Source organism: Labeo rohita, chromosome 21, assembly GCF_022985175.1.
Source record: "Labeo rohita strain BAU-BD-2019 chromosome 21, IGBB_LRoh.1.0, whole genome shotgun sequence".
Classification (NCBI taxonomy): Eukaryota; Metazoa; Chordata; class Actinopteri; order Cypriniformes; family Cyprinidae; genus Labeo; species Labeo rohita.
In genome coordinates this window covers 9,736,351-9,759,984 of record NC_066889.1, presented here as the reverse complement: position 1 = coordinate 9,759,984, position 23,634 = coordinate 9,736,351, and the positions used below count along the sequence as shown (strand labels likewise).

The window sequence follows — 23,634 nt, the reverse complement described above, 5'->3', positions numbered from 1 at the left end:
GCCCCCCCTGGCCCATTCCCCTGAGACAGGACCTCCTCTCTTAGGTGAATGGGACAATATGGCACCCCCAGCCCAAGATGTTGTGGGCCCTGCACCTTTGGTCTCTGGACGGGAGTCTGTGAACCTCCCAGAAAGTGTTCTGAACACTATCTCTCAAGCTAGAGCTCCGTCTACAACACGCCTTTACGCTCTTAAATGGTCTGTCCTTTCCGCCTGGTGCTCAACCCATGGTGAAGACCCAACCTCCTGTGAGGTACCTCCAGCGATACTGTCCAGGGCTGCTGGATAAGGAACGCTCCCCTTCCATGCTTAAGGTCTACGTAGCTGCTATAATGGCTTCCCATGCCCTGATAGCAGGCCAGTCAGTAGGCAGCAACAACTGGGTTGTTCGGGTCATGAAGGGATCCAGGAGGTTGAACCCTCCTCATCCCCTCACTATCCCTACTTGGGACCTCACTACGGTCCTCGGGGCACTGAAGGGCCCTCCTTTTTAACCATCACTGGGTTCAGATCTTCAACCCCTGACGTTTAAAGCTGCACTGCTGCTGGCTTTAGCATCAGTCACGCGTATGGGAGATTTACAGGCACTCTCCGTAAGCCCCTCCTGTCTTAAGTTCAGAGCAGGTGACTCTAAGTCATCCTGAAACCGAGACACTGATATGTACCTACAGTGCCCTCTACTCCCTTTCTGGCAGAGGTAGTTATGCTTTCTGCGTTCCCTCACTCAGAGGGGGACCAGGGGTTAATTTACTCTGCCCAGTCAGGGCATTGAGGATTTACATTGAGCGGTCCGCCCCCTTTAGGCAGTCGGAAAAAGCTCTTTGTTTGCTTCGGTGACCGCAAAAGGACATCTGGTAACGAAGCAGAGACTTTCTAGGTGGATAGTCAACGCTATGACGCTAGCTTACTCATTGGGGCTGCGATATCCCATCGGGGTACATGCCCACTCCACCAGAGGCATAGCCTGGTCTTGGGTATGGTCTAGCGGTGTGTCCATTGCAGAAATTTGTGCAGTGGCCGGCTGGGCCCTTTTCCATCCACTTCACTAGGTTCTACAACCTGGACATACCCACCCTACAGGCGAGGGTCTTTTCTGTATAATGGAGCTAGTTCTGTGCATGACTGAGTTAGCATGCTAAACTGAGCCTTCCGCACCCTCCCGGGATACCAAGGCTATGTGGGCCCCATGGGAGCGACTTCAGGCTACGTCTGCGTAATTTTTGCTGTATTCTAGGCCCCCCAAAGGGTGCCCATAGCGTCTAGCGACGCAGTACTCATTCCCGTATCTCAGGGAACCGAGGTTACGATAGTAACCGAGTATGTTATCTGTTAATGTAGTAAAAGTTATGATAATAATAGAAGAACATAGCTGCAAGCAGCAATTTGGGGCCAAGCACTGAAAGCACAGCAAGTACAGTAACCACAGCAAGTACAGCATGCATGTCAAATGTCCTACCATGGTCTCATGGCAAAAATGTACCAATAAGTACATATCACTGCAGTTTCCAACAGAAATGTCCACTGAGTGGCACTAAAAGAGTGTTTGTTTTTTTTCCCCAGAACAAATGAATGGTAAAGGCTAGATGGTGTACAGATATACTGTACAATAATTACTGTTTTTATTATTATTGTAAGGGGTAGGTTTAGGGTTGGAGTAGATGTACACATTAATAAAAGCAATATAATAGGTAGAAATTTTAATTTATTTGACGTTTTAAAATAACATAGGGTACAACAGGGCTAAAGGTGACCTGAGGTTAAAGGCGCCTTTGATATTGTTTTCCTCTTAACCACTAGATGGCACAAAAAGGTGGCGTAGCACTTTCCAAAACATCCGCTTTTCAAGAAGCACATGCAAATTTCTCTGATCCTTGACGCGATCGCGGGCAGCAGCGCAAAGTTGATTCTGTGCCTACTTGATCTAATATTTGATGTTTTAAAATGTTGTAGATTTAAGTAGCAAATGAGAATCGCTAAAATGAATCCACATATTTTGAGACAAATGTCTTCTTAATGATTTTCAGTTTTGTATAAGATAATTAAAGCAACAGTTTTTAAATAACAAAAGAATATGTAAAAGTATGGTATTTGGGGTAAAAAGCGCCCCTGCTGTTGGGGCTAAAAGGCACAATAATTAACATGATAATTAATAGATGGTTGACTTTTCCATTTGTTTACATGACATGGTTAGATTCAGATGGTAAATATCATATATTATGTTGGGTGTCCATCTTATAGATAATCACAATGTTTAGAATGAAACCATCATACTTAAAAACATGATTTTAACCATATCATATAATACAATATCATTTGTTGTTACTACTGTAAATCTAATAAATTATTATTAATTATTTACATTTAAAAATTGTTTTGCTTCTGTACTTTAAAATATATTTTTTCTATGAACATATGACAATATATTTACTGAACAAATATTATTTTATTATTTTATTTTTCAAAATAAGCAGAAAATGGTACAAACTTTGCTAAAGTGACTGTTTTGAACAAATATTAACCTACAAATTCCTTCCCACCTCATACATTTATACAATTTTTAACAAAATAAATGACCTGAATGATTTTTTGACACACAAAATCTGTTGGTCCATAAATGTTCAATACAATATATATTATATATTTATATATTTTTTCTACAATTATACATTTTAGGTGCAGCGAACAGGCATTTTTTCTTAAGGTGTGCCTTTAGCCCTGTTGTACCCTACTATCTGCACTACACCTAAACCTATGCAATAATATATTAACAAAAGTGAATATGATGTAAAAACGCAATCACAAGCTTGCCATTTTAGCTTTTGTTTCGATCTCTCGTCTTTCAGCGTGAGTCAAATTTGTCACAGGATTCGTACCTAAGTCAAACTCTGTGCTGCCTGAGCTTTCGAGCAAGCTTGTTATAACCGGTGTTGTGTCCATTTGTGCTACTCTTTTGTGTACACCTACCCAACCCTAAACCTTCCATTACTGTATTACAAAATACAGTGTAGCATAATTTAATTGGTAGCATTATTTGTCAGAACACCAGATAGTGAAACATAGGTGGCTGTAATCATAACTGTACGAAAACAATTAAAAGTGCTGCTGTTTTACTGCCTCTAGTGTTAATTTCTTTTGGAAACTGCAGATATATGTACTTGTATATATTTCATGTCTCGCAAAAAGTGGCCGCAGGTATGTTTTTTGTCATGAGACTAGGTTGTAAATGTCACAGGGAACAATCAGAGGGACTATTTTACATTATATTGCATGTATGCTCAGTATCGTGCTGAGGCTGCACCAAACAGGAACAAATTTTAGACAAAACTAGACAAGATTTGAAGGATGAGCAGCAAATAAAAAAAGTTTTCATACTATAGTGAACCAGCAAAATGTTGGAAAATGACAGGTTAGATTTCACTGGAATCAGCAAATGCTAAAGAACATAATGGCATAAATTTGATTTCAGACAAAGTTTTCAAAAGTTGTAAGCATTTTTGTAGAAAGCCATATATCTTCTGAAAGGTAAGCGGCACTTTAAACATCTCAGGTACCTTTAGGACATGCTGTCAATGAACCCTACAAAAGCTTATGATTTTCTGACAAACATTTCAAAAGTTATTCCTGAACATCTCTGTCCAATAATTATCTAGTCCAATTTTGTTGAGAACTGAACAAACCGGAGTCTTAATGTAAGATACTGAATGTGATCAACTTTGGGGTTCAAAGGGTTCAAACTTTATATCCATTGGGAAGGTGAATTATTGAACTGGTGGTGCTGCTGTAGAGTTGGTCCTAGAGACCACAGAGGTCAGATTACTATTCATTACCACCTCTATATTGTGCCAATTTACATAATTTTCCTATTTGCTGTTCATAGGGCTGCTACAGACTCCCTTTCACCAGGAATTACAAGAAAAGCGAAAGATAACTTGCAGCACTTTCCATACTTGGCCCACTAATTATGATTTTTAAAAGAACCATTGGTACATTAGACACACTAATGAATTTTAGACACGCTAATGAGGCGAACTTGAGCCTCCATAACTCCAGTCATTCTGGTATGGAACCACTGTATGGAACCATACTTTTTATGGTCTGATTAAAGAAAAAATCATGACGCAAATAATCAAGTCCTGTCTATCACTTTTTAAGAAATATCTTGTTTCACCCAAAAATGTTACATTAACTAAACTATTAACATTTTAAAGACCTAAAATATTAATGTAAAATGTTTAAGTACACTAAAATGTTTTTAAAATTAAAGACAAATTGAAGCATTTTATAAATTAAATTGAATCCAGATTAATAACTAAAACTGATAACTAATGTTAACATACAGTAAACTGTACTTTTGTTACCAGTAATTGTAATTTTCAATGATTAAAAAACCTCAATGAAACCTTTAAGTCTTCATTAAAACAGATAGAATGTATTTTTTTTATGTTTGTTATCATTTTGAAATAAATACAAGCAGCTGGACATTAACATGTGCAGAATTACTGTACATATACTGTAAACAATATTTCATAGCATTGTTTTTATCAAAAAAAAAAAAAAAAAAAAATCCTAATGACAATTGTCCATCACCTTTATATTCCTGCAATGTTATTCTCTATTCTTCATGCTCCAGTGTGACTGATCATTGACGCAAAAGATGTAACAGGTCCATTTAGCTCACACCACAGTTTCTCGAGCTGGGTTTGAGCACTCATTCTCTGATTGTTCCTTTCCTAATGTGTTTGGTTGAACTGTAGGACAGTCCACTTCAAGAGACCCCATACTGGAACAGGACTCCTCTAGTGATCTGTTTGTCTCAGTTTCTTCATCTTCTTCCAACTGGAGGAACTGAGGCAGCATTAGATGTTCTTTCTTCAGAAGGCCTCGCTGATCATCTGCACTGCAGCACTGAGCCCGGTTTAACAGCTCCACCAAACCTGAAAGTCCCAACATATGTAGATAAGCAGGTTGGGTACTATTATGAAGACCAGTGAAGAGAAAAGAGATAATCATCATTTACCCTCCATGTCATAGGTTCTCCGCAATCCAGGGTTCCTCTGCCGGGCAGTTGATCTGGAAACTCCTGGAGGGAACATGTTCGCATCCACAGCACCTCTCCGATCCTGGTGACAGATGCATAAGATGTTAGACCACAAAGAAGGACTGAAGAATATGAAGATATTGAGTTCTGCTGTCCTAAAGCAGTAGACTCACTTGTAGCAAAGGTGGCGAGAAGTTCCCTTTTGGGCTGCTGGCCTGATCAACACCTGCTAAATAAATTAGAAATTTCATCTTAGAGTGAAAATTCTCTCACATTTAAAACCCAAATATGTAATCGGTGTAGTGTGCGAGAGGTTTAGTGCTGTATAGGGCCCACAAAAACAACACAAATGAAAGATGACATGTTCCCCACAGAGGACAGCACTGAAGCTCTCGCACAGGGAGTGAAACACAAATCACATAGATCACTGTCTGTTCATTTAAGCTCAAAGGAAAATTCCACAACACTATGTGTCTGTCTATCTATCTATCTGTCTAATCTATCTATCTATGTCTGTCTGTCTGTCTGTTTGTCTATCTGTTTATCTATCTATCTATCATCTATCTATGTCTGTCTGTCTGTCTGTCTGTCTGTCTGTCTATCTATCTATCTATCTATCTATCTATCTATCTGTCTGTCTGTCTGTCTGTCTGTCTATCTATCTATCATCTATCTACGTATCTAACTATCTATCTATCTATGTCTGTCTGTCTGTTTGTCTGTCTACCAACACACGTTGAATTTAATAAATATTTGTTGCATACCTTTATCTAGAATTAGTGTCTTATTGGCCAGAGAGGTGACTGCTGTGTTCATACTTAATATCTGTCCGGTTCCACTCTGAAAATAGAGAACAGATGATAAAACATGTAAGCACATTACTGACATAATGGCTAAATCAAACAGATCATGTAATTTATTCAAGTATTTATTTCCCAGAATTTAATTACAATTAATACAAATTATTAGGTTACTTAAAATTTGGAACATCTGAATAGTGTAATGTTAGAGTGTTCACTAGGGTTGTGCAGGCTCTAAAGTACTGGCACTGCCCTACTTTTGCAGCTGCAGTTTAATAACTAGAGAAACAGGAAACAGGATCTGTGAATGTCTCCTTGTATGTTTGTGGTCCATCAAAAAAGGTCAAACTATTAACTTTCAACAAAGAATGAAATGCTTGTTCCGGTCACTGTAGGCCCCCCTCTCACCATGGTGACAATGGCGTCCTGTGGCCTGAGGCGGTATTTGTTAAGCATTGCCGCAAGGGCGTCCTGCAGCATCTTATTAGATTTCACCACAACAGCCACCGTCTTTCCTGTGAAGGCTACCTTCACTCTGTAGAAGAAACACAATACAAACTCATGTGCACATAACAGATTGTTTGCATTTAAAAGGTCTACCAAAAAAAGACAATTCTATCATCATTTACTTACCCTCATATGGTCCCAAACCTGTATGACTTTTTTTCTTTCTTTATGACTTTTTGGTAACTATAAAGCTTCTGTTCCCATTGACTTAAATTGCATGGACAAAAAATACAATCGAAGTCAACAGGAATCTGAAACTTTTTTGTTAAACCTTCTTTTGCATACAGCAGAAGTCATCATACAGATTTGGAACAACATGAGGGTGAGTAAATGATGAAATAATTTTCATTTTAACAGGTTTTTGTACAAAATTATATTTTTATTAAAAAATTGATTTAGTTTTTTTTTTTTTTTTTTTCCTCTACCACTCACGCAAATGTGACCCTCAGTTCCAAAAACACCTGCTGGTCTTTCAGCACAGAGCTGTCCTGGTCCAGTGACAGTGGTTGCTATAAATAACACCAAAGGGAGATCACAATACAAAATAAATACGTAAAATAAAAACGAACTTTTAGATTTGTAAAGAAATTCATATATAGGCATATTTTTATTTGTCTACAAAAACATTACATAAAAAGGCTTTTAGGTTTATTAGAAGTAAAATTTAGCAAAATGTGTCCATATTCTGACTGGTAATGCACATGTAAATGTTTTACACTTCTTACTTTGTCTTTGCCATGTAGATAAATAATGATGTCTGATAGAGGAAGGCCTCTTTTTTCACACAAGCCGGTGAGCATGCTGCGAATGGTAACGCCAGGTCGGGCCGGGGTGAGAGATGCTGTACCATCAGGCAGAAAGACACAGCAGTACTTATCTACCCTTCCGTCTGCAGAGCGTGGTACTAATTTCTCAACCTGCAACAACAGTACTGATATCAGCTGGTACTGGTATGACATGATAAAATACTAGTATTAGTAAATTTTATGGCAAGTTACCTCTGAACTCTTCACAAGTCCAGTCATGAAGCTGATAGGTGATTCTGAAAATGGCCAACAGAGAATAGATAATGTATTACACGGCCTAAATGCTTTTTCTTCAATTTGTTCAATTTGTCCCATATTGACATCATAAAATTACCTCCCCAGGACCCTCTTTTCTCTTTGCGCTTGTCTTTTCCCATCATGCCTTGCAGATTGACTTTCCTCCTCTCTACGACATCATCACCATCAGCTGTTCCTGGCTTCATCTTCAACTTCTGGAAAAAAAAAAAAAAACCAACTCATGTGAATCACTTATTAGGATAAAACAATTATATTTTGCATTGAGATATCCAGTTCATACCTCCTTAGTTCTATCGAATTTGGCCTGCTCTTTGGGTGAAGTGCTGCTGGTATGTTTTGCTGGCATGAGGGGTCTGCCACGTGGGTCCAGCCCTGGCAGAGGCCTGCCCTCCACATTAGCTAGCATGCAGCTCTGATAGAGCTGTGAGCGCACGAAACGAGTATAGCTGTCAAACTTCATCAGTTTGAAGATCTGAAAGGAGGGAGAGAGAGAAGAGAGGATAGGATAGGTAAGGACACTTCTGTTCAAGAGGGAGTCAAAGGAGGGTGGGCTCTTGATTTGATTGCTTTTAGTAGCTCTGGATAATTGAGTCATGATTGCGGTCTGTTCTTAAACTAAAGTGGTTTGACTCACCCCATATGACACAACAAAAATGTCTTTGTCACTTTTGATTGTAGAGGAGAAGAATATTTTCAATATGACACATTTCTTCTTAAGCCTTACAAAAGAGCAAAACTATCCACAAGTTTCCAGGGGGCGCTACTGTAAAAAAGAACGTGGGTACAACTTACAGTAAGGTGGCGGTTGTAGTATACCAATGGTATTTTGTGTGCTAATTAGCGAAGAGGCTAAGTGTTTTTTAGACCATTGTTTACTTTGTAAAGATGCACACCTTTATGAGAGATGCCATTACGTTCTTATGGACAACATATGCTTTTCAAATTTGCGTTATTAGCAAATTTGGATTGCTAAATCTTGAATGACTGTCAACTAGTGAAATGACATTTGAACCGAGACATCAAAGCTTGTGTTAAAGCGCATGCCAGATGAAGCCTCGATTCGAGGCTTGTTAATGTAGAAATCCCTTTCGTAGAAGCCTCACTTTCTGTCCAGTCATGTGCGCGATTCACTCATGTCGTATGTTCAACCCCCAGATCTTACTTTGCGAGTACATTTTCATTAGGACCTATTTAATAATTACATTTTTAAATACCCAGTCATACAAGTAATATGAAGAATACAAATTATTTCAGGAAAATTAAATATATGCCATATGCAATTAATATATGTGTACATTATTCTTATATTACATCATATTGATATTCGTCCTGGCATTTAATGGCACTATTCAATGGGTAAATTAATTCATCAGAGTCAGAAATTCAACAAACAAACACACACACACTGTTAGGCTTTTATTTGTGCATATAACATGGACCGATCTATGGAAATTGTGGTGAATGCGTCTTCCGACGGAGCTTCAGTCTTTTGGCTGCTTTATTTTTTACTAACCACCAGATCAATACTCTCGAAGCTTTGAATCTTTTCCCGAAACAGTCAGAGGAAAGTGTCGGTGCTTCACGAGGCTTCATTTGCCCGTCACTCCTGTCAACTGTTGAATTAATGAGTGTCACGTCCCGCTTGTTTACTTTGAACCGGAAGACGCTCCCACTTTTGACGCAAGGCCTAATGGGGCGTAGGAAACTTGTGGATAATAGTATCCAGGGTCGTATAGGTTTTTCACAGGTTTTGATCCTTTTTTACTTGAACAATGCAAAAATCTCTACTGTTTTGTTGATGAGGCTTAAAGCATTTGAAATTTATTGAAAAAGATACTTAAGATGGTGCCTGCATGCAGTGAAGACGACTTTGTTGATTATAATGGGAATGCTCTAGTTTTTTGTGTTAGATGCTATTTACACTAAATAAAAATAGCATATTTTCTTAGTGATAGATGCTATTTACATTAAGTGAAAATAGCAGTTAAATGCTTTTTACACTAAGTGTAAATAGCTATAGATTCTATTTACACTATGTTAAAATAGGATTTTCTGCTATTTATAATACTTATTGCAAACAGAGGCAATTAGCTGCACCTCAGTATTGTAGTACATTATTAACCGGTATGCAATAATAATGTATTGAGTGTAACTTATAGTTTTAATTCAAATTATTAAATGGACGCAGCCTTATTGGGACAATAAGCTCTCCCTACACCTACCCTAATCAAAATGTTTTGATTATGTCCTTCATTTTTATTAAACCTAAATGCCTTTCTGATATGATATGAGATTTGAAAAAGGAAAATCGGCAAAAGGCAGATTCAAACCTGGGTCGATCGTGTTGAAAAGAGTACAGCAGGTGCTTTACCAACTGCACCACTGGTGCTGTTGTTCAATGACTGTCTTTTGTAGTGTTGACTAGCCCAATCACACATTGGTGGGCGGAGTTAGTGTAAATAGCCTCTGCCAACAAGGCAGGCTATTTGCACTTAGTGTAAACAGACACCCCAATATTAAATATGAGATTTGTGAAAATAAACTGGGTAATTCTACTGGGTAGATCTATGCTGTAAAGAATATGTTTTTTTCTTTTCTATTTCTCAACAACAATAATAGAACAATGGCCAAAACATCTATAATATGCATACTTAAGTAATTAAACTATTTTGAGTATCTGATTGGTTCACTCAAGTCGACAGCTAAGCCAATCAATGTCTCCTTCCTGTCTGCCTTATTTATTTACATCCCTACCTAGTCCAGATCAGTACTGAATGCAATGAGAATATTCTTTACCCTCCTCCTCCCCAGCACCATCTGTCTAGATCTTCAGCAGGGTTCTCCCTACTTTACATTGCATTAGCGGCACCATGTATCCTATAATTCTGAGCAAGTTTCAGCAGTAAGCCTTCACTCATGCCAGATCTAGTTTATCAAGAGTAGTCTTACAAACATTCCATTCTCATCAATAAAATGCTATTAAAATCTATTTCAAGAATTGTCATGATTGAATGTTTTATCAAACAACATAAAACCTAGAGAAAGACAGCAGGTGAAAATTAAAAATTAAATACGTTCTTATTTTAAGATAAAAAAAAAAGTTATGTTTTTATTCTTCATAAATTTTACCAAATGAATTTTGAATTTAGCATTCAAATTCTGTCTGGAAATAGTGGTTGGAAACCCCACAGTAGGGTATGATATCACATACCTGTTGTTGGGCTTTTTGAAAGATGTCAGGTTGAGGATTTTGTACATCTTTCTCCTCGACTCGTACCCTGTCATCTATGTTGATGGGAGAAGTCGCGTTGCTGGACAGGAATTTGTTATAAATTGAGGATGCTTCTCTTTTAAGCTAGGGTAAGAAAATATATGTAATATTTATGTTATTTCTTGGAATTAATAAGAAAAGAAACAATGATAAAAATAACAGTTAGATATTGAATACTGAGATTTACCTGCTCAGCTTGATGGGCAGGTATCTTGCGAAACTTTTCACATGCCAGCCAGAATAAGATGTTCTCAGCACTGACCTCAGATTTCAGAAATGCCTGTGGTGAATACAGACAAAATTTTAATTTTGGGAAAACACCATTTCCAATAAGAATATGCCTCAATTGTAGATGAACTGCATGGGTTGTGGGCATATACACATCATAATTACCATCCCTGTATTATTATTAAAAACAAAGCAATTTAATTTCTGGTTCTGACAGGCAACTCTGTTGGCCACCAAATGAGAATTCAAAGAGGTTTATTTGTCTCAGAGCTCTCTCACCTAAATGCCTGAATGTTTCCTTTCCCCCACAAACTCTCTTCCAGCCCCCCCTTCTTCACACCTCCTCATTTCCCTATAATTACAGTGACTCATACCGTGGGCTGTTTTCCTCCTCACCTTCTTTTTCTTCTGGTTTTACACATTTCACAATGAATTGGGGTTGAATTACTTGCTCTGCGTGGTCGGTAAACAAATGAGAGTGCTGAGCAACATGGCAGCAGCTTTCAGCGGCACTCTGTTTATTAAGAAGTGAGTAAGTACAGAATTATGACGTGTACACTTAGAAACTAGAAGCAAAGGCTTATTTCTAGGACGCCACTTCTGCTTTTGCCTGCTGAGTAAGATAGTCAGCTTATTATATATAACAGATCTTGGAAAACCACCAAGTAATGTTTTGAATTTTGATATTCTTTAAAATAAATTATTCGTTTAATTTAAAATTATTAATCAAAATAATTTTCTAAGTTGCCTGTAGCAGCAGTTTAAAGTGGTATTTTTAATGTTGAATTGCTCCAGTTGCCTTTTATCATTTTTTTAGTATTAAAAAGGACTAAATTAAAGCATAAAACAGAAAATATTAGATGTTATACATATTTCATTTCTGCAACCTTCCTGCCCAGTACACTCAAGTGCTATTAGAAGAGCTATTTGTGAAATATACCTTCACAGTAAACAAATCAATATCTACCCGTGAAGTCCACTTATCGATAAATATTCACTCTCACTGCCGTGACTATACAAATAGTGGTTGTTTTACTCACTGTGAAGTATCGTACGCCTGTTGGGTCTTCCAGGAGCCTCTCAAAGCTGACAGCCCAGCTGGCCACCTGACCCACCCCTCTGCTCCCTTCACTGGGCACGGTGGGCAGACTGGTGTTACTGCTGGAGTTTTGCGATCCTGGCCAATTATCTGTTTCCAGTACATTTAGTTCTATCACCCATGAGACAAAGAGGATATTAAACACCACTGGCAGATGAACTTAAAGAATTTTTATGTATTGCGAGAGTCTTAGGAGTTTTAAGTACAGCAGACTTTAAATACTAATAAAATACTAATAAATAATAATACTTTACCTTGACTTTACCTTATTAAATAGTCTAACTTTCAGGTAACGTGGGAGATTTTTACACCATTCTGATGGTATATGATCACTCATTTTTATACTGTTATGTGGGAATATGAACTACGCCATTCAACAGTAAGAGTATGGATACCCTTATAAACAAGAAGTGCACATAATTGTACTGAATGTTCATACATATATAATGAAATTGCAGAAAATATCATTTTAAATGAAGAGTTCATTTGCAAAAACAAATAACTCTAAAATCATGTTTTTTCATTGTGCATTTCAATTAATCTCAAACTGCAGTTGAGTTATTTTGATTATTTTGAAAAAAATACAGCTAACACAATAAAACACAATAAAGCATAATTTAAAAAAACATGATTTTTGAAAAATTTAAAAAACAGAGCTATCTGTTTTTGCAAATAATCTCTTAAAATATTAATACAATAAAAATCTACTTAAGAGTACTTGAAGACCATACACTTTTATGACTGTTTAACACACCCTAAAGCATACTTTGTAGTCATGTCAAATTAAAATTTAACTTTGAAGTACTATCAAATCATCATGTTTTAATGTTTTGTCATTCTTCAAAAAATATTTTTTATGTGTTAAATATTATACTAAAGCACGTTATTCAATATTACATGTAAAGTTATTATATTTTAAATGTACTAAATTGCAACTGCATCATTGAGTCTGTAATTACAAATATATCTACTAAAAACATTACATACAAGCTTTAAAAGAAACAACATTATATATATATATATATATATATATATATGTATACAAGTATATTTTAGTTATAAATGTTAGGCAGCGCATTTAAACCACATTTCAAAGACAATAGAATAAATTCTGAATTACGTATAAAGATATAGGATTACTTAAGTGGGTCAAAAAGCATTATTAACTATAACATAGTTTAAACGATAATACTATTTTGTTTAACACATTACAATCAATTTACAGTTAAGCATATTCTTTTTTCATAATATCCACACACTTAAATGAGGCTAAATTGGAGATTTTCACAAGGGTATTTATCCATAAATGGTCTTTCATAATAAAAAAAAGGTACAATAGCTGTCACTGGGGCAATGCCTTTTCAAAAGGTACACCTTTGTACTGTATTTACCCTTAAAATATGCATTTTAGTACTTTAGTGTACATATTAATACCAAAATGCTACGTATTATTACCTTTTAAAAGAGTACTGCCCCAGTGACAGCTTTTGTACTTTTTTTCTAAGAATGTATAGCACAGACATGAAATAAGGGTTGCTTGTGAGTTTCAGTTGTTTTTACATTGTTTCTAGAATAACCATTTTTGTCATTTACAGTCATTAGATGGAGGAATGATGGATCAGATGGACTACCAGCTGGTGGTTGACCTGGTAGGCCTTGATCAAGCTGACACACAAGCCAGCTACAATCTTCCAAAAATGTAAAATCTTGATCTGCTGATATTTTAAATAGTTTATATATATATATATATATATATATATATATATCTACACTCTCAGAAAAAAAGGTACAGTTCTGTCACTGGGGCGGTACCCTAAGGTACAAATATGTATTTTAAACTACTAATATGTGCCTTTAAGGTACCAATATACTTTAAAAGTACTAAAATGTACCTTTAAGGTACTAATATTTAGCATTTAGGGAAAGGTAAGGTACAAACATGTACCTTTTCACTTTTGTACCTTAGGGTACCGCCCCAGCGACAGAACTGTACCTTTTTTCTGACAGTAAAGAAAAAAAAATACATATATGCTATAAACTTCAAATCACAATTTTTTTTTTTGCTGTTGATCTGTGCCACTTTATCTGAAAAATTACACTACACCAAATTTTCTTTTGATATGTTCTTATTTAGGAGGGCTGTGAGTATGAAGCTTTTATCAGTACTGGAAAATATGCCATTTTTTACTCTTACATTTTGCTCTAACAACTGATGTTTTCCATTTAAATGTAATGTTAGATCAACAGCACTGTTCATAATACAGTGAAAATAAAAAACAATGTACAAACATGTCAGTCAGTGAATCTCAATACTTTGTCAATTGACGCATGAGCTGATTTAGCCCAGTTTTGTCTTTCTCGGGCTGTGGCAATGTGTGAGACATGCTAAACAATCAGCTTGTCAATCTGACACTTCTTTTTCATGTCTATGCATTGCTAAACTGTCTCACCGGGGTAAATGCAACCGGAAAAAAAACTGTTAATGACACTTTCTACAACTCTCTTCCTTTATTCCGGCACTTCACTTGTCACTTGTTTTTGTGGCACTGAAAGGCAGTAGAGGAATTTCCCAAGCATGATTTAGAGTCACACTGATGACTAGCATCAGGCGCCTGATGATAATACTTGGTGCTATCAATGATTGTCCTCACTTCCAGACAGTCACATGACTTTCTATACCTCTGTCTGTCTGCCTGCCCGCCTACCTGTTTTTTTATCTCCCAGTCTCATTATGACATTTGAACAGAGAGAGGAAACTGATGTGGTTACACCTGCCTCCCCCAAAACCGGATGTAAACAAGTCAGTGGTAAAGTGCTAAACCTAGATGTATGACTGCATTAATGCTGTTCATCAGCCACGTGGATAAAGTATGAAAACACAGTTCTCCTCTGATGCCTTTAAAAATACATAATAGAGGGGAACATGTCGTTCATCCTCCATCTTGTCTTAAAAACATTATTAATGCATAACTCACCTCCATCTGAAACAGCCAGGGTCTGTGGGAGACAATGAAATAATATTGATCAGATTTGTAATAAAGTACACTAATCAAAAATATATATGTTGGATCACGCGTACAGTCATCCGTGGTATTTGAGACTCAGTGGAGTCACATTTCTTTGGAAATGAATGTCGTTTGATTCAATGCCTGCAGGCGATAGAGACAGACTGAGGGAAGGAGCTCTCCGCTCGCAAACAACAACATGTGACACAAAATTGAAGTCAGAGATAAAATGGCTGCTCTTTTTCCTCCCAAATTGGATATTAACTGGTATTATTGTTCTATGATCTTCTCATTCGCTGAGGGTAATGTAGTAGAGCTTATATCTTTAGTGATCTGCAGGAAAGAATCAAGCAGAAGTGCCAAAAAACACTTTTTGAAACTATTATTTTTTTGGCCTAAACGAAAGAACGTAGTCGCAACTTTTCCTTAGTTTATTCAAGGCTACTTTCAGCCTTATAACTTGACCTGATAAGGTTAAAAAATACTCAACTCATTGTTACCAGGCGCATTTTGATTATCATATTCATATTTTGTGGCAGTTCTTTGTTTGCGTACACAAACCAACACACAGCTTTACAGTCACACCCTCTGAACGTACCTTAAGTCCGTTGGATATCCCAATGTTGTTCCCTTTCAGAGACATATCCTTTGATTCACATGTACTTTAGATTATTAATGAGTGCATGAGTGAGTTGTTTCTGATGTGCGTATGAGATGTGCTCTGAACACAATATAACTTCCTGCTTGAACAGGAAGTCTTACCATGGTAACATGCCACAAGAGGAAGTGTGGGCATGTTTCAGACAGAGCTCTTTTTTGAAAGTTTTTAGAGTGAAACCATGGCTGCAGTTCTTCCATCATTACATAATGAATGAAGTAATTATTTTAGAAGAATGTTAACTGAAAAGAAATGATTGTGTATTCGTGACATTTAACATTTATTGTATTGTTACTGATACTGTATGTTTTTGCACTACTCCTGTCAGATTCTCAAAGAGCACATTTAGATTAGATAAAACATTACCGCTCAAGCAATCACGACCAAAATACCTCCGCACTTCTGTTGGTGAATGTCAGTCAAGTTGCTTTCAAATACAATCTATCTAACCTAACCCAACTTTTAAAAGTCTTTACTGGAATTTCACCTAATGGCTAGCATAGCAGTTACTCCATGTGCTTTGCAACAGTAAAGAGATGAGGAAATGAGGGCTCTTCTGAAATTAGTCAAAGGTTTTACCTTGTTGAGCGTGTGTGGGTGACAGTCTGACAGGGTGTTGTGTCTCCCAAGAGTTCTTCGTAAAGAGTTGCGTCGACCGAGGTTTGAGAACCCTCTAGTGATTTCATTGAAGCTCAAGGTCCTCTAAATCAAAATACACACACACAAAATATCACCATATGAGGTGAATTCAGGTTAACTGGGACACTTTTTGACATTGAGATGTGATGTAAAATGATTATATAAATGCTTATACAAATATAATTATACAGGTATTAGATAAAAAAGATATTATAATATAGATATATATATATATATGCTAAATTTAAATATAATATATTATTTTACATCACAGTACTCTATCCATATCCTCACACAAATAATAATTCATTTTTTCATGAATGTCTTCATGAAAAAGTAGATTTACCACCACTGAGACTAAGTCAAACATACAGTTTCATTAGGTCAACACACACTCAGTTATTTCAGTTTGGCCCACATCCAAACTCGGAATTAGCTACGAATATAGTTACGAAAAGCAAAAATCTAATTAAGATGAAAAAGAAACAAGTGAGCATTCACAGTTTTGAATAACTATACCCTAAACATAAAGAATAACAATATTATCATATCATGACCCAGATGTTTCCACCCCACCAGTTGTATAACACAGGTATAAGTAGTGAAAGGGAAATTTGGTACCTTTTCCTTGGACTGGACAGATGGATTCTGTTGATGGTGAGACAGAGAGATCTCCATGATGAAGCTGGTTGTGTGCTGGAGACCAGTGAGGTAATACAAAATCTGTGCTAGAACTTCTGGGCTCACAGAAACAACGTGTCACTGTGCAAACACCATAAAACACAATGCTGCTGGGTATAAAAGTCACTGAGAAGGAAAACACACTGACGCACATTCAGGCAACAATCATCGAGAGAAACCTGGGGTTGACTGACCATCCATCATTTGACAGACACAAATAAAATGAACAATTATCATAAAAAAAAGTGTTTGTCTCACATGTTAGGATCTGAAACACACCTTCCACGGGTGATTTGTTGAAATTCTGTCATCATCTTTAACCTCATGCAATGTGAAGCTCAATAATCTTCTAATCTAATTTTTGCCTGTAGATATTAAAATGTCAATGGCAATGTACTATTACTTTTACTATTACTATTACTACTACTATTACTAAAAAAATGCACTATTAGACTAGACACATCACATATTACTGAAGCCATCCACAATGCAGATGAGTTTGTTTTATTTATTTTAGCATTATATCACTTTCTCATCAGTGAATCCTTTCCAGTGAATGGGTGCCACCGTCAGAATGAGACTCTAAACAACTGATAAAACATTATAATAATAAGTAATCCACATGATTCCAGTCCATTAATTAACATCTTGTGAAGTGAAAATCTTTGTATTTGTACTAAACAAATCCATCAATACAAGTTTAACTTTAAACCACTGCTTTCAGCTAAAATATGAGTCCTTACAATATGCTTTCTCTAGTGAAAAGTCAACTTGTTTAAATCAGCTGAGAAAAATGCACAGATTAAGCACTGTTTACAAGCGAAAACAGCAAACAAAAAAAGAAAGAAGGAAAGAAAGAAAGAAAGAAAGAAAGAAAGAAAGAAAGAAAGAAAGAAAGAAAGAAAGAAAGAAAAAGAAAGAAAGAAAGAAAAGAAATAAAAGTGGTTAGTGGATTTTGTTGTGAGAGGACAACAGGGGATGGACTTTTTCACTGAAGGAAGCGCTATTATTTTGGCCAGAGGCGATGGTTTAATGCTAAAATGCTTTAATGAAAGATTTGTTTTTTACAAACTCGTAGCTTTTTGCTTCACAAGACTTTAACTGAATCAGCTGAAACTATGTGGATTAACCTGTGGATTATATTGATGTTTTTATGTGATCCCTGATGGGCCCTTTATATGTACATTACCTCCTAAACAGAAAACAACTTCTTATATGACAATGCTAACACCAATTAGATCATGCTCAGTCTTACGGACATTTAAAGGTTTGTCAAATAGAGACTGTGATTTGTGTAGTGCTTTATGAAGAAGTTTTTCATCACCATATGTCCAGTTGTTGTCCAAACTGCCCAAAGCAGGTCCAGACCAGAAAACCATCCAAAACCAGTTCTGTTTTACGTCACCAAAGCTCCTTCTGTTCTGCGATGGCTGACACCTGTTCCTCTCAATTCATCAGTGCAGCAGTCCGTGCGGCCATAAGCCCGTTCTTCATCCCACTCTCCATCACTCTCACAGCTGGAAAGATGAGCTCAGCCAGCAACAAAGGCATTTGTGTTCCTGTGTGTTTGAGGAGAAAGCAAATGTGGTAATTAATGACCCTTAGCAAAAACGAAAGAACGAGTTTGTCATGATGTTCACATTCAGAAACTTGGACTAAAAGACCTGGTTGTCACAACTCTTCATAGGAAATACTGAATAATGAGTATTATTATATGTGTATTGCTTTAGAATGACAGTGATGTGTCATGGAACAGAGGTGTGCTTAAATTAGATAAAGTCACATTAAGAGCTTGGAAGAACTTAGCTGAAATCACAGTTATGTTTATATGAGGTTAACCATATAGAAACGACAATAAAGGAAGAAATAAGGAAAATAGTTGACATACAGATTGTAAAGATATAAAAATGTTGACAATATAATCTATTTAATTTGGTTAGAAATGTTTTTTGCTATCTTGTTATAAGAGTTTGCGAACTTTTTGAGGCCAAGGATCCAAGGAATAAATAGGCTTTCATTAATGTATGGTTTGTTATGATAGGACAATTTGGCTGATTTACAACTATTTGAAAATCTGGAATCTGAGAGCACAAACAATAAATAAATAAATAAAAATTCGAAGAAAATCACGTTTAAAGTTGTTGAAATTAAGTTCTTAGCAATGCATATTACTAAGCAAAAATTAAGTTTTATATTTATGGTAGGACATTTACAAAATATCTTCATGGAACATGATCTTTACTTAATATCCTAATAATTTTTGGCATAAAGAATAATCAGTCATTTTGACCTATACAATGAATTGTTGGCTATTGCTACAAATATAACCATGCTTTTTATGACTGGTTTTGTGGTCCAGGGTCACACGTGTAAAATAATATATCTATAATATTTGATGTTTTCTTAGTAATAAATTGACAGTATACCCCTTTTTAAATCCCCACTCAAGTACTGTTAAATATATTAAAAAATAATTACTGTTAGTTACATTATTGAACATAAAACTATGAATGCCAGTTAAATGAAATCTGATTTCATCACTTAAATTCTGCACATCTGTATTTATTTCAGATACATATGTAATATATATATATATATAATCCTTATAAGCTACCTTTCAAATGTTTGGGGTCAGTATACATTTTTTAATATTTTCTTATATATTTTAATATATTTTAAAATATAATTTCAGCATCATTGCTCCACTAGTATCAAATGATCTTTCAAAATTCATTCTAATATTCTGATTTGCATTTCTTAAAAACATATGCTGCTTAAAATTTTTGTAGAAACCATAATACTATTTTTTTTTCCAGGATGCTTTAATGAATAGAAAGTTTAAAAGAACAGAGATAATTTGAAACAAAAATATTTTCTAACATTATAAATGTCACTTTTGATCATTGCATGTCATTGCTGAATAACAGTAATTTTTTCCAAAAAAAAAAAAAAAAAAAAAGGCTTAAAAGCTTAAAAAAGTACAGTGTGTGACAATGTCAAAATCTCTTCTGAAGCTACCTTTTGCTTAGGAGAAAAATCTAAGGAGAGCAAACATCTATATTTGCTTTGACTCTAATCTCTATGCTGAGAGAAATTATATTAATGAGATCTCGTTTGTGATTTTATATTTTCCTAAGGGATCAACTCATTTCAGTAAGTCAGCGCATGTATGCGACTAGTAGGCTAATGTAATCATGGAGACTGAAATTAATGTAATTATTGCTAATGATGTTGCCACAATTAACATGCTAGGCTTTTGGAAATGTCAGAGACACTAACTATGATCATAGAATGAGTAATAACTCTCAAAGTTTCACTCATCCTAAAGATGATAGGCAGTAAAGGCAGCAACAAAGGACGCTGCTTCATACTAGGTTAACATCTTTGGAGGAGTTAGTTGGTCATTCAGTAATTGGTTCCTGATCCTTCTGAATATTATGGAATCCCTAGAAGAGCAAACAGTCAACAATGGAGTGCTGTATGTCTGCAGAGCAGTGATAAGGGCTCTTGGGATGCACCAGGGAACTTCTCCATTGTGAGTCTGGATTCTTACTGCTCTGTGGATAGAGATGCTCCCCACTGCTTTCATTAACAGGGAAAATGGAACATAATGGCTCTTTGGAGTAATACAAAGGGAAGGAAGGACCGTTTCTAATCCCCGGGAAGTGTTTCTGCAAGGAAAAGACGAAGTCTTGATGTTGGCGTCTATTATACTGCTACCGAAACAGATCTGAAGCCTTATCTGCCTGCTTGTATCTACTGAGGTCTTATGCTGTAAGGGAAAGTAGCTTTAAAGAGTCAATATGAAGTGAAATCTTGGAATAAAGACTCTATTTCAAGCACTTGTAATTGTTCTTGACACTGTAACTATAGTGGAAATAACAGTAACATTTTCAAGCCCGAATATATAACACATTATAATGGTATTCCTAAGGCATTATAATGAATGCATAATGCAATATAAAAATAAAACTTATAATATGTTGTATCATCTCATAAATAATCCTAACACCAATGAAAATACACTACAAAACTATTAAGAGTATTATGATTTATTACATAATGAACGCCATGTTAAATCCACTTTATAATAAGTCTTATATCTCTTGTTTATTTAAGATCTGCATAGTAACTTACTACATCCTGTAAGCGGTTAGGAGTGGCTGAGTCTAATTTAAGTGTTTCCTGTGAGGTAATGTGAACTAATTTAAGCTTGGTTTTAATTAGGGCTGTCAGTTTAAAGTCTTAATTAATTAGTTATGAAAAATAACGTGATTAAATTATATTAACGCAGTTAACGTGCTGGCCCCGCCCCCAGACCTTTACGTCATCTTACATTTCATACAGTTGACTGCTGACAAATATGATGCAGGGCAACAACTCCACAAATGAACTTATGTCCTAAATTAAAGATATTGGTGCAAATAAATGCCGCTGTATGTGTTTTGTCTCATATTTATATCGCGTATCACACGATATCACACGGGCAACAAGAGCGATATGACACGAGTGCTGATTTTGTCCCGAACTCATGAGGTTGAATGTGATTTTATACAACAGTTCAGTAAATAAGAAGTTAGTATTGTGTTATATTTTAAACACAATATTATGTGTTTTTGCTAAATTTTGCAGAGAACACGTTACTTTTGAAGTCATAACAAAACTGATTTTGTTACCAGTGACTTTCATTGTATGAACAAAAATACTGAGATGTTTCTCAAATTATCAAATTTTATGTTAAATCAAAAACAATATTTCTTTCTAAAGCTACAATTTGCAATGTCTACTTGATACTTTCTCATTTTTTTTTTTTTGGGGGGGGGGGGGTCTTTTGACTATAAGTCTGTTGACTATAAGGAGCTTTGCAGCTGCATGTCAACTAACCCTCATTAGAGTATTAGTAGACTGTTAGGTTAAGGTTAGGAGAATATGTTGACATAGTTGCTTGTTACTTACAGTCAGTAGAATGTCCTTTAAAGGGGTGGCAATTCAGCTATTTTTGAAGGCTTGATTGTGTTTATGGGGTGCACTGTAACACGTGTTCATGCTTCATTTTTTAAAAATCACATTATTTTTTAAGTATTTTACCTTTATTCTACACCTCTGTTTCCATTCTCCTAATAAACAGTCTGTTGACTTCCTGGTTCTATGAAGTCCTTTCTCTCAGAAGTACATAATGGCGTCTGATTGGTTAGCTGGCCCAGTGTGTTGTGATTCGCTAACTGCCTAGTGGACATTGTCCAGAAACATCATCCCCCTTGTCATTATGGGTAGTTGCATGTTCCTGGAGGCAGGATTTATTTAAATTATGTTTGTGATGTCACAAACCCAGGAAGAAGGTTGTTGTAGTCCCTACAAGCCATTTGTTGTAGTCCTTAAAACAAGAATTCTGTAATAGATATCTCCCTTTGCATTGAACGTTGAGCGTCGTGACTTTGCAGATGTTGTTTATGCTCAAACAGCAACATTACACACTAACTCAAGTTAAAAAAGTTAAATCATAATCTAGGACCTATTTTAAATAAAGTGTTAGCAGATATTAAGTATACAAATCAAATCAAATCATCTTATGGCTGCTTCAGGAAAAAAATATCACTTTTACTTAAATAATAATTATTATTATTTATAAGTAGTCTTAAAGTAACATTACTTAAAGCAGATAAAGACAGTTATAAATAATATGACCACATTGTGAACAAATTGTATTTGCCACCTTACAGTAAAAACACTACAAGTATGTATTTTTATATTTATGCATTAAAAACTTGTTATGATTATTTATAAGATGATACAACATATGATAAGTTTTTTTTTTTTTTTTTTTTTTTTTTTTTTTTGGTTTGTTTTTGTTTTGTTTTGCCTTAAGAATATCCTCATAATGTATACTAAATACAGACTTCATAGAAAGTGTTACCAAAATAACTATAGTGGTTTGTTGGAGCTTGTGTAAACCACAAACCTTATTTCAAAAATTTAACCAAACACCCATTCAAAAACTCTACTGACTTCAGGATGATAGAACCAGAAGTGCTTAAATTCTAACAAGTTTTATATTTATGTTTTAGCCCACACAAAATTGTCATCCCTGCAGCACTCTATTAGCCAACCGGAATCCTTTGATCCCCACACTAACACTGCTACCCTTACCTCACATTACACCCAAAAGAACTCTAATTTCAAATATGAACACGACTGCCCTCTGCTGCTTGGGAGAAGTATTGTGAAGCTGCATAGGGAACAACAAGAGGTACTGAAACTGACATGAGATCTTATCTCATATTATTTGCTTAGATTGTTTTTTCTTGTAACCTGCTGGTTCAGAAAACAACAACTCAGATGTGAAGGCCAACCAAGCTTGTAAATGTTGAGGAAGACAGCATGGCGAAGACTACTGAGAGAGCCTCAGAGGCCTGTTCTGAAGCAGGTGGTTGTTAAGGATAATCCAGGTAAGTCCTTAATGCTGGAGATGTGCTGGAGGAGACAAGTGGAGGGGAGGCGGGCGGAGAGATTGCTAATTGTGGCCTACTAATCCAGCCCCTCCCCCACTTTTACCCACCTCCACATCCTCCCCTATGTCACATATGAGGAAGGCCAAGCACATAGAGAAGGAAAGGTACTGCTGCCTGTGAAGTGAAGAACAAGTA

The 23,634-nt window shown here is 35.9% G+C and overlaps 1 protein-coding gene across 4 annotated transcripts; it reads right to left on the bottom strand.

The window, feature by feature from the left end:
- Positions 1-3,513: 3,513 nt before the first annotated feature.
- Positions 3,514-23,612, bottom strand: rgs14b (regulator of G protein signaling 14b). 4 transcript variants are annotated; one of them, XM_051093197.1, is made up of 17 exons: positions 23,547-23,612; positions 16,931-18,549; positions 16,250-16,372; positions 14,983-15,004; positions 11,949-12,118; positions 10,868-10,960; positions 10,621-10,764; positions 7,690-7,881; positions 7,486-7,603; positions 7,344-7,387; positions 7,071-7,262; positions 6,778-6,854; positions 6,247-6,373; positions 5,803-5,878; positions 5,212-5,264; positions 5,018-5,120; positions 3,514-4,934 (listed from the first exon to the last, which is right to left on the bottom strand). In XM_051093197.1, the coding sequence occupies exons 2-17, from the start codon at positions 16,985-16,987 to the stop codon at positions 4,675-4,677; spliced, it is 1,851 nt and encodes a 616-aa protein (XP_050949154.1). In that variant the 5' UTR covers positions 16,988-18,549; positions 23,547-23,612; the 3' UTR covers positions 3,514-4,674. The 4 variants fall into 4 exon arrangements, with proteins under 4 accessions (XP_050949154.1, XP_050949153.1, XP_050949156.1 ...); XM_051093196.1 differs by lacking the exon at positions 23,547-23,612 and having other exon boundaries at positions 5,212-5,267; positions 16,931-18,055; XM_051093199.1 differs by lacking the exons at positions 16,250-16,372; positions 16,931-18,549; positions 23,547-23,612 and adding an exon at positions 15,611-15,783.
- Between the last annotated feature and the right edge of the window lie 22 nt (positions 23,613-23,634).

What these genes read in the sequence shown, in the direction of transcription:
- rgs14b (XM_051093196.1), bottom strand. Translation starts at nt 16,987, where the DNA reads ATGGAGATCTCTCTGTCTCACCATCAACAGAATCCATCTGTCCAGTCC. An exon ending in AATTCGATAGAACTAAGGAG is followed by an intron (nt 7,604 to 7,689) that starts GTATGAACTGGA and finishes TTTTTTTTCCAG; the next exon opens with AAGTTGAAGATGAAGCCAGG. An exon ending in TCTCGCCACCTTTGCTACAA is followed by an intron (nt 5,121 to 5,211) that starts GTGAGTCTACTG and finishes ATCTGTCACCAG; the next exon opens with GATCGGAGAGGTGCTGTGGA.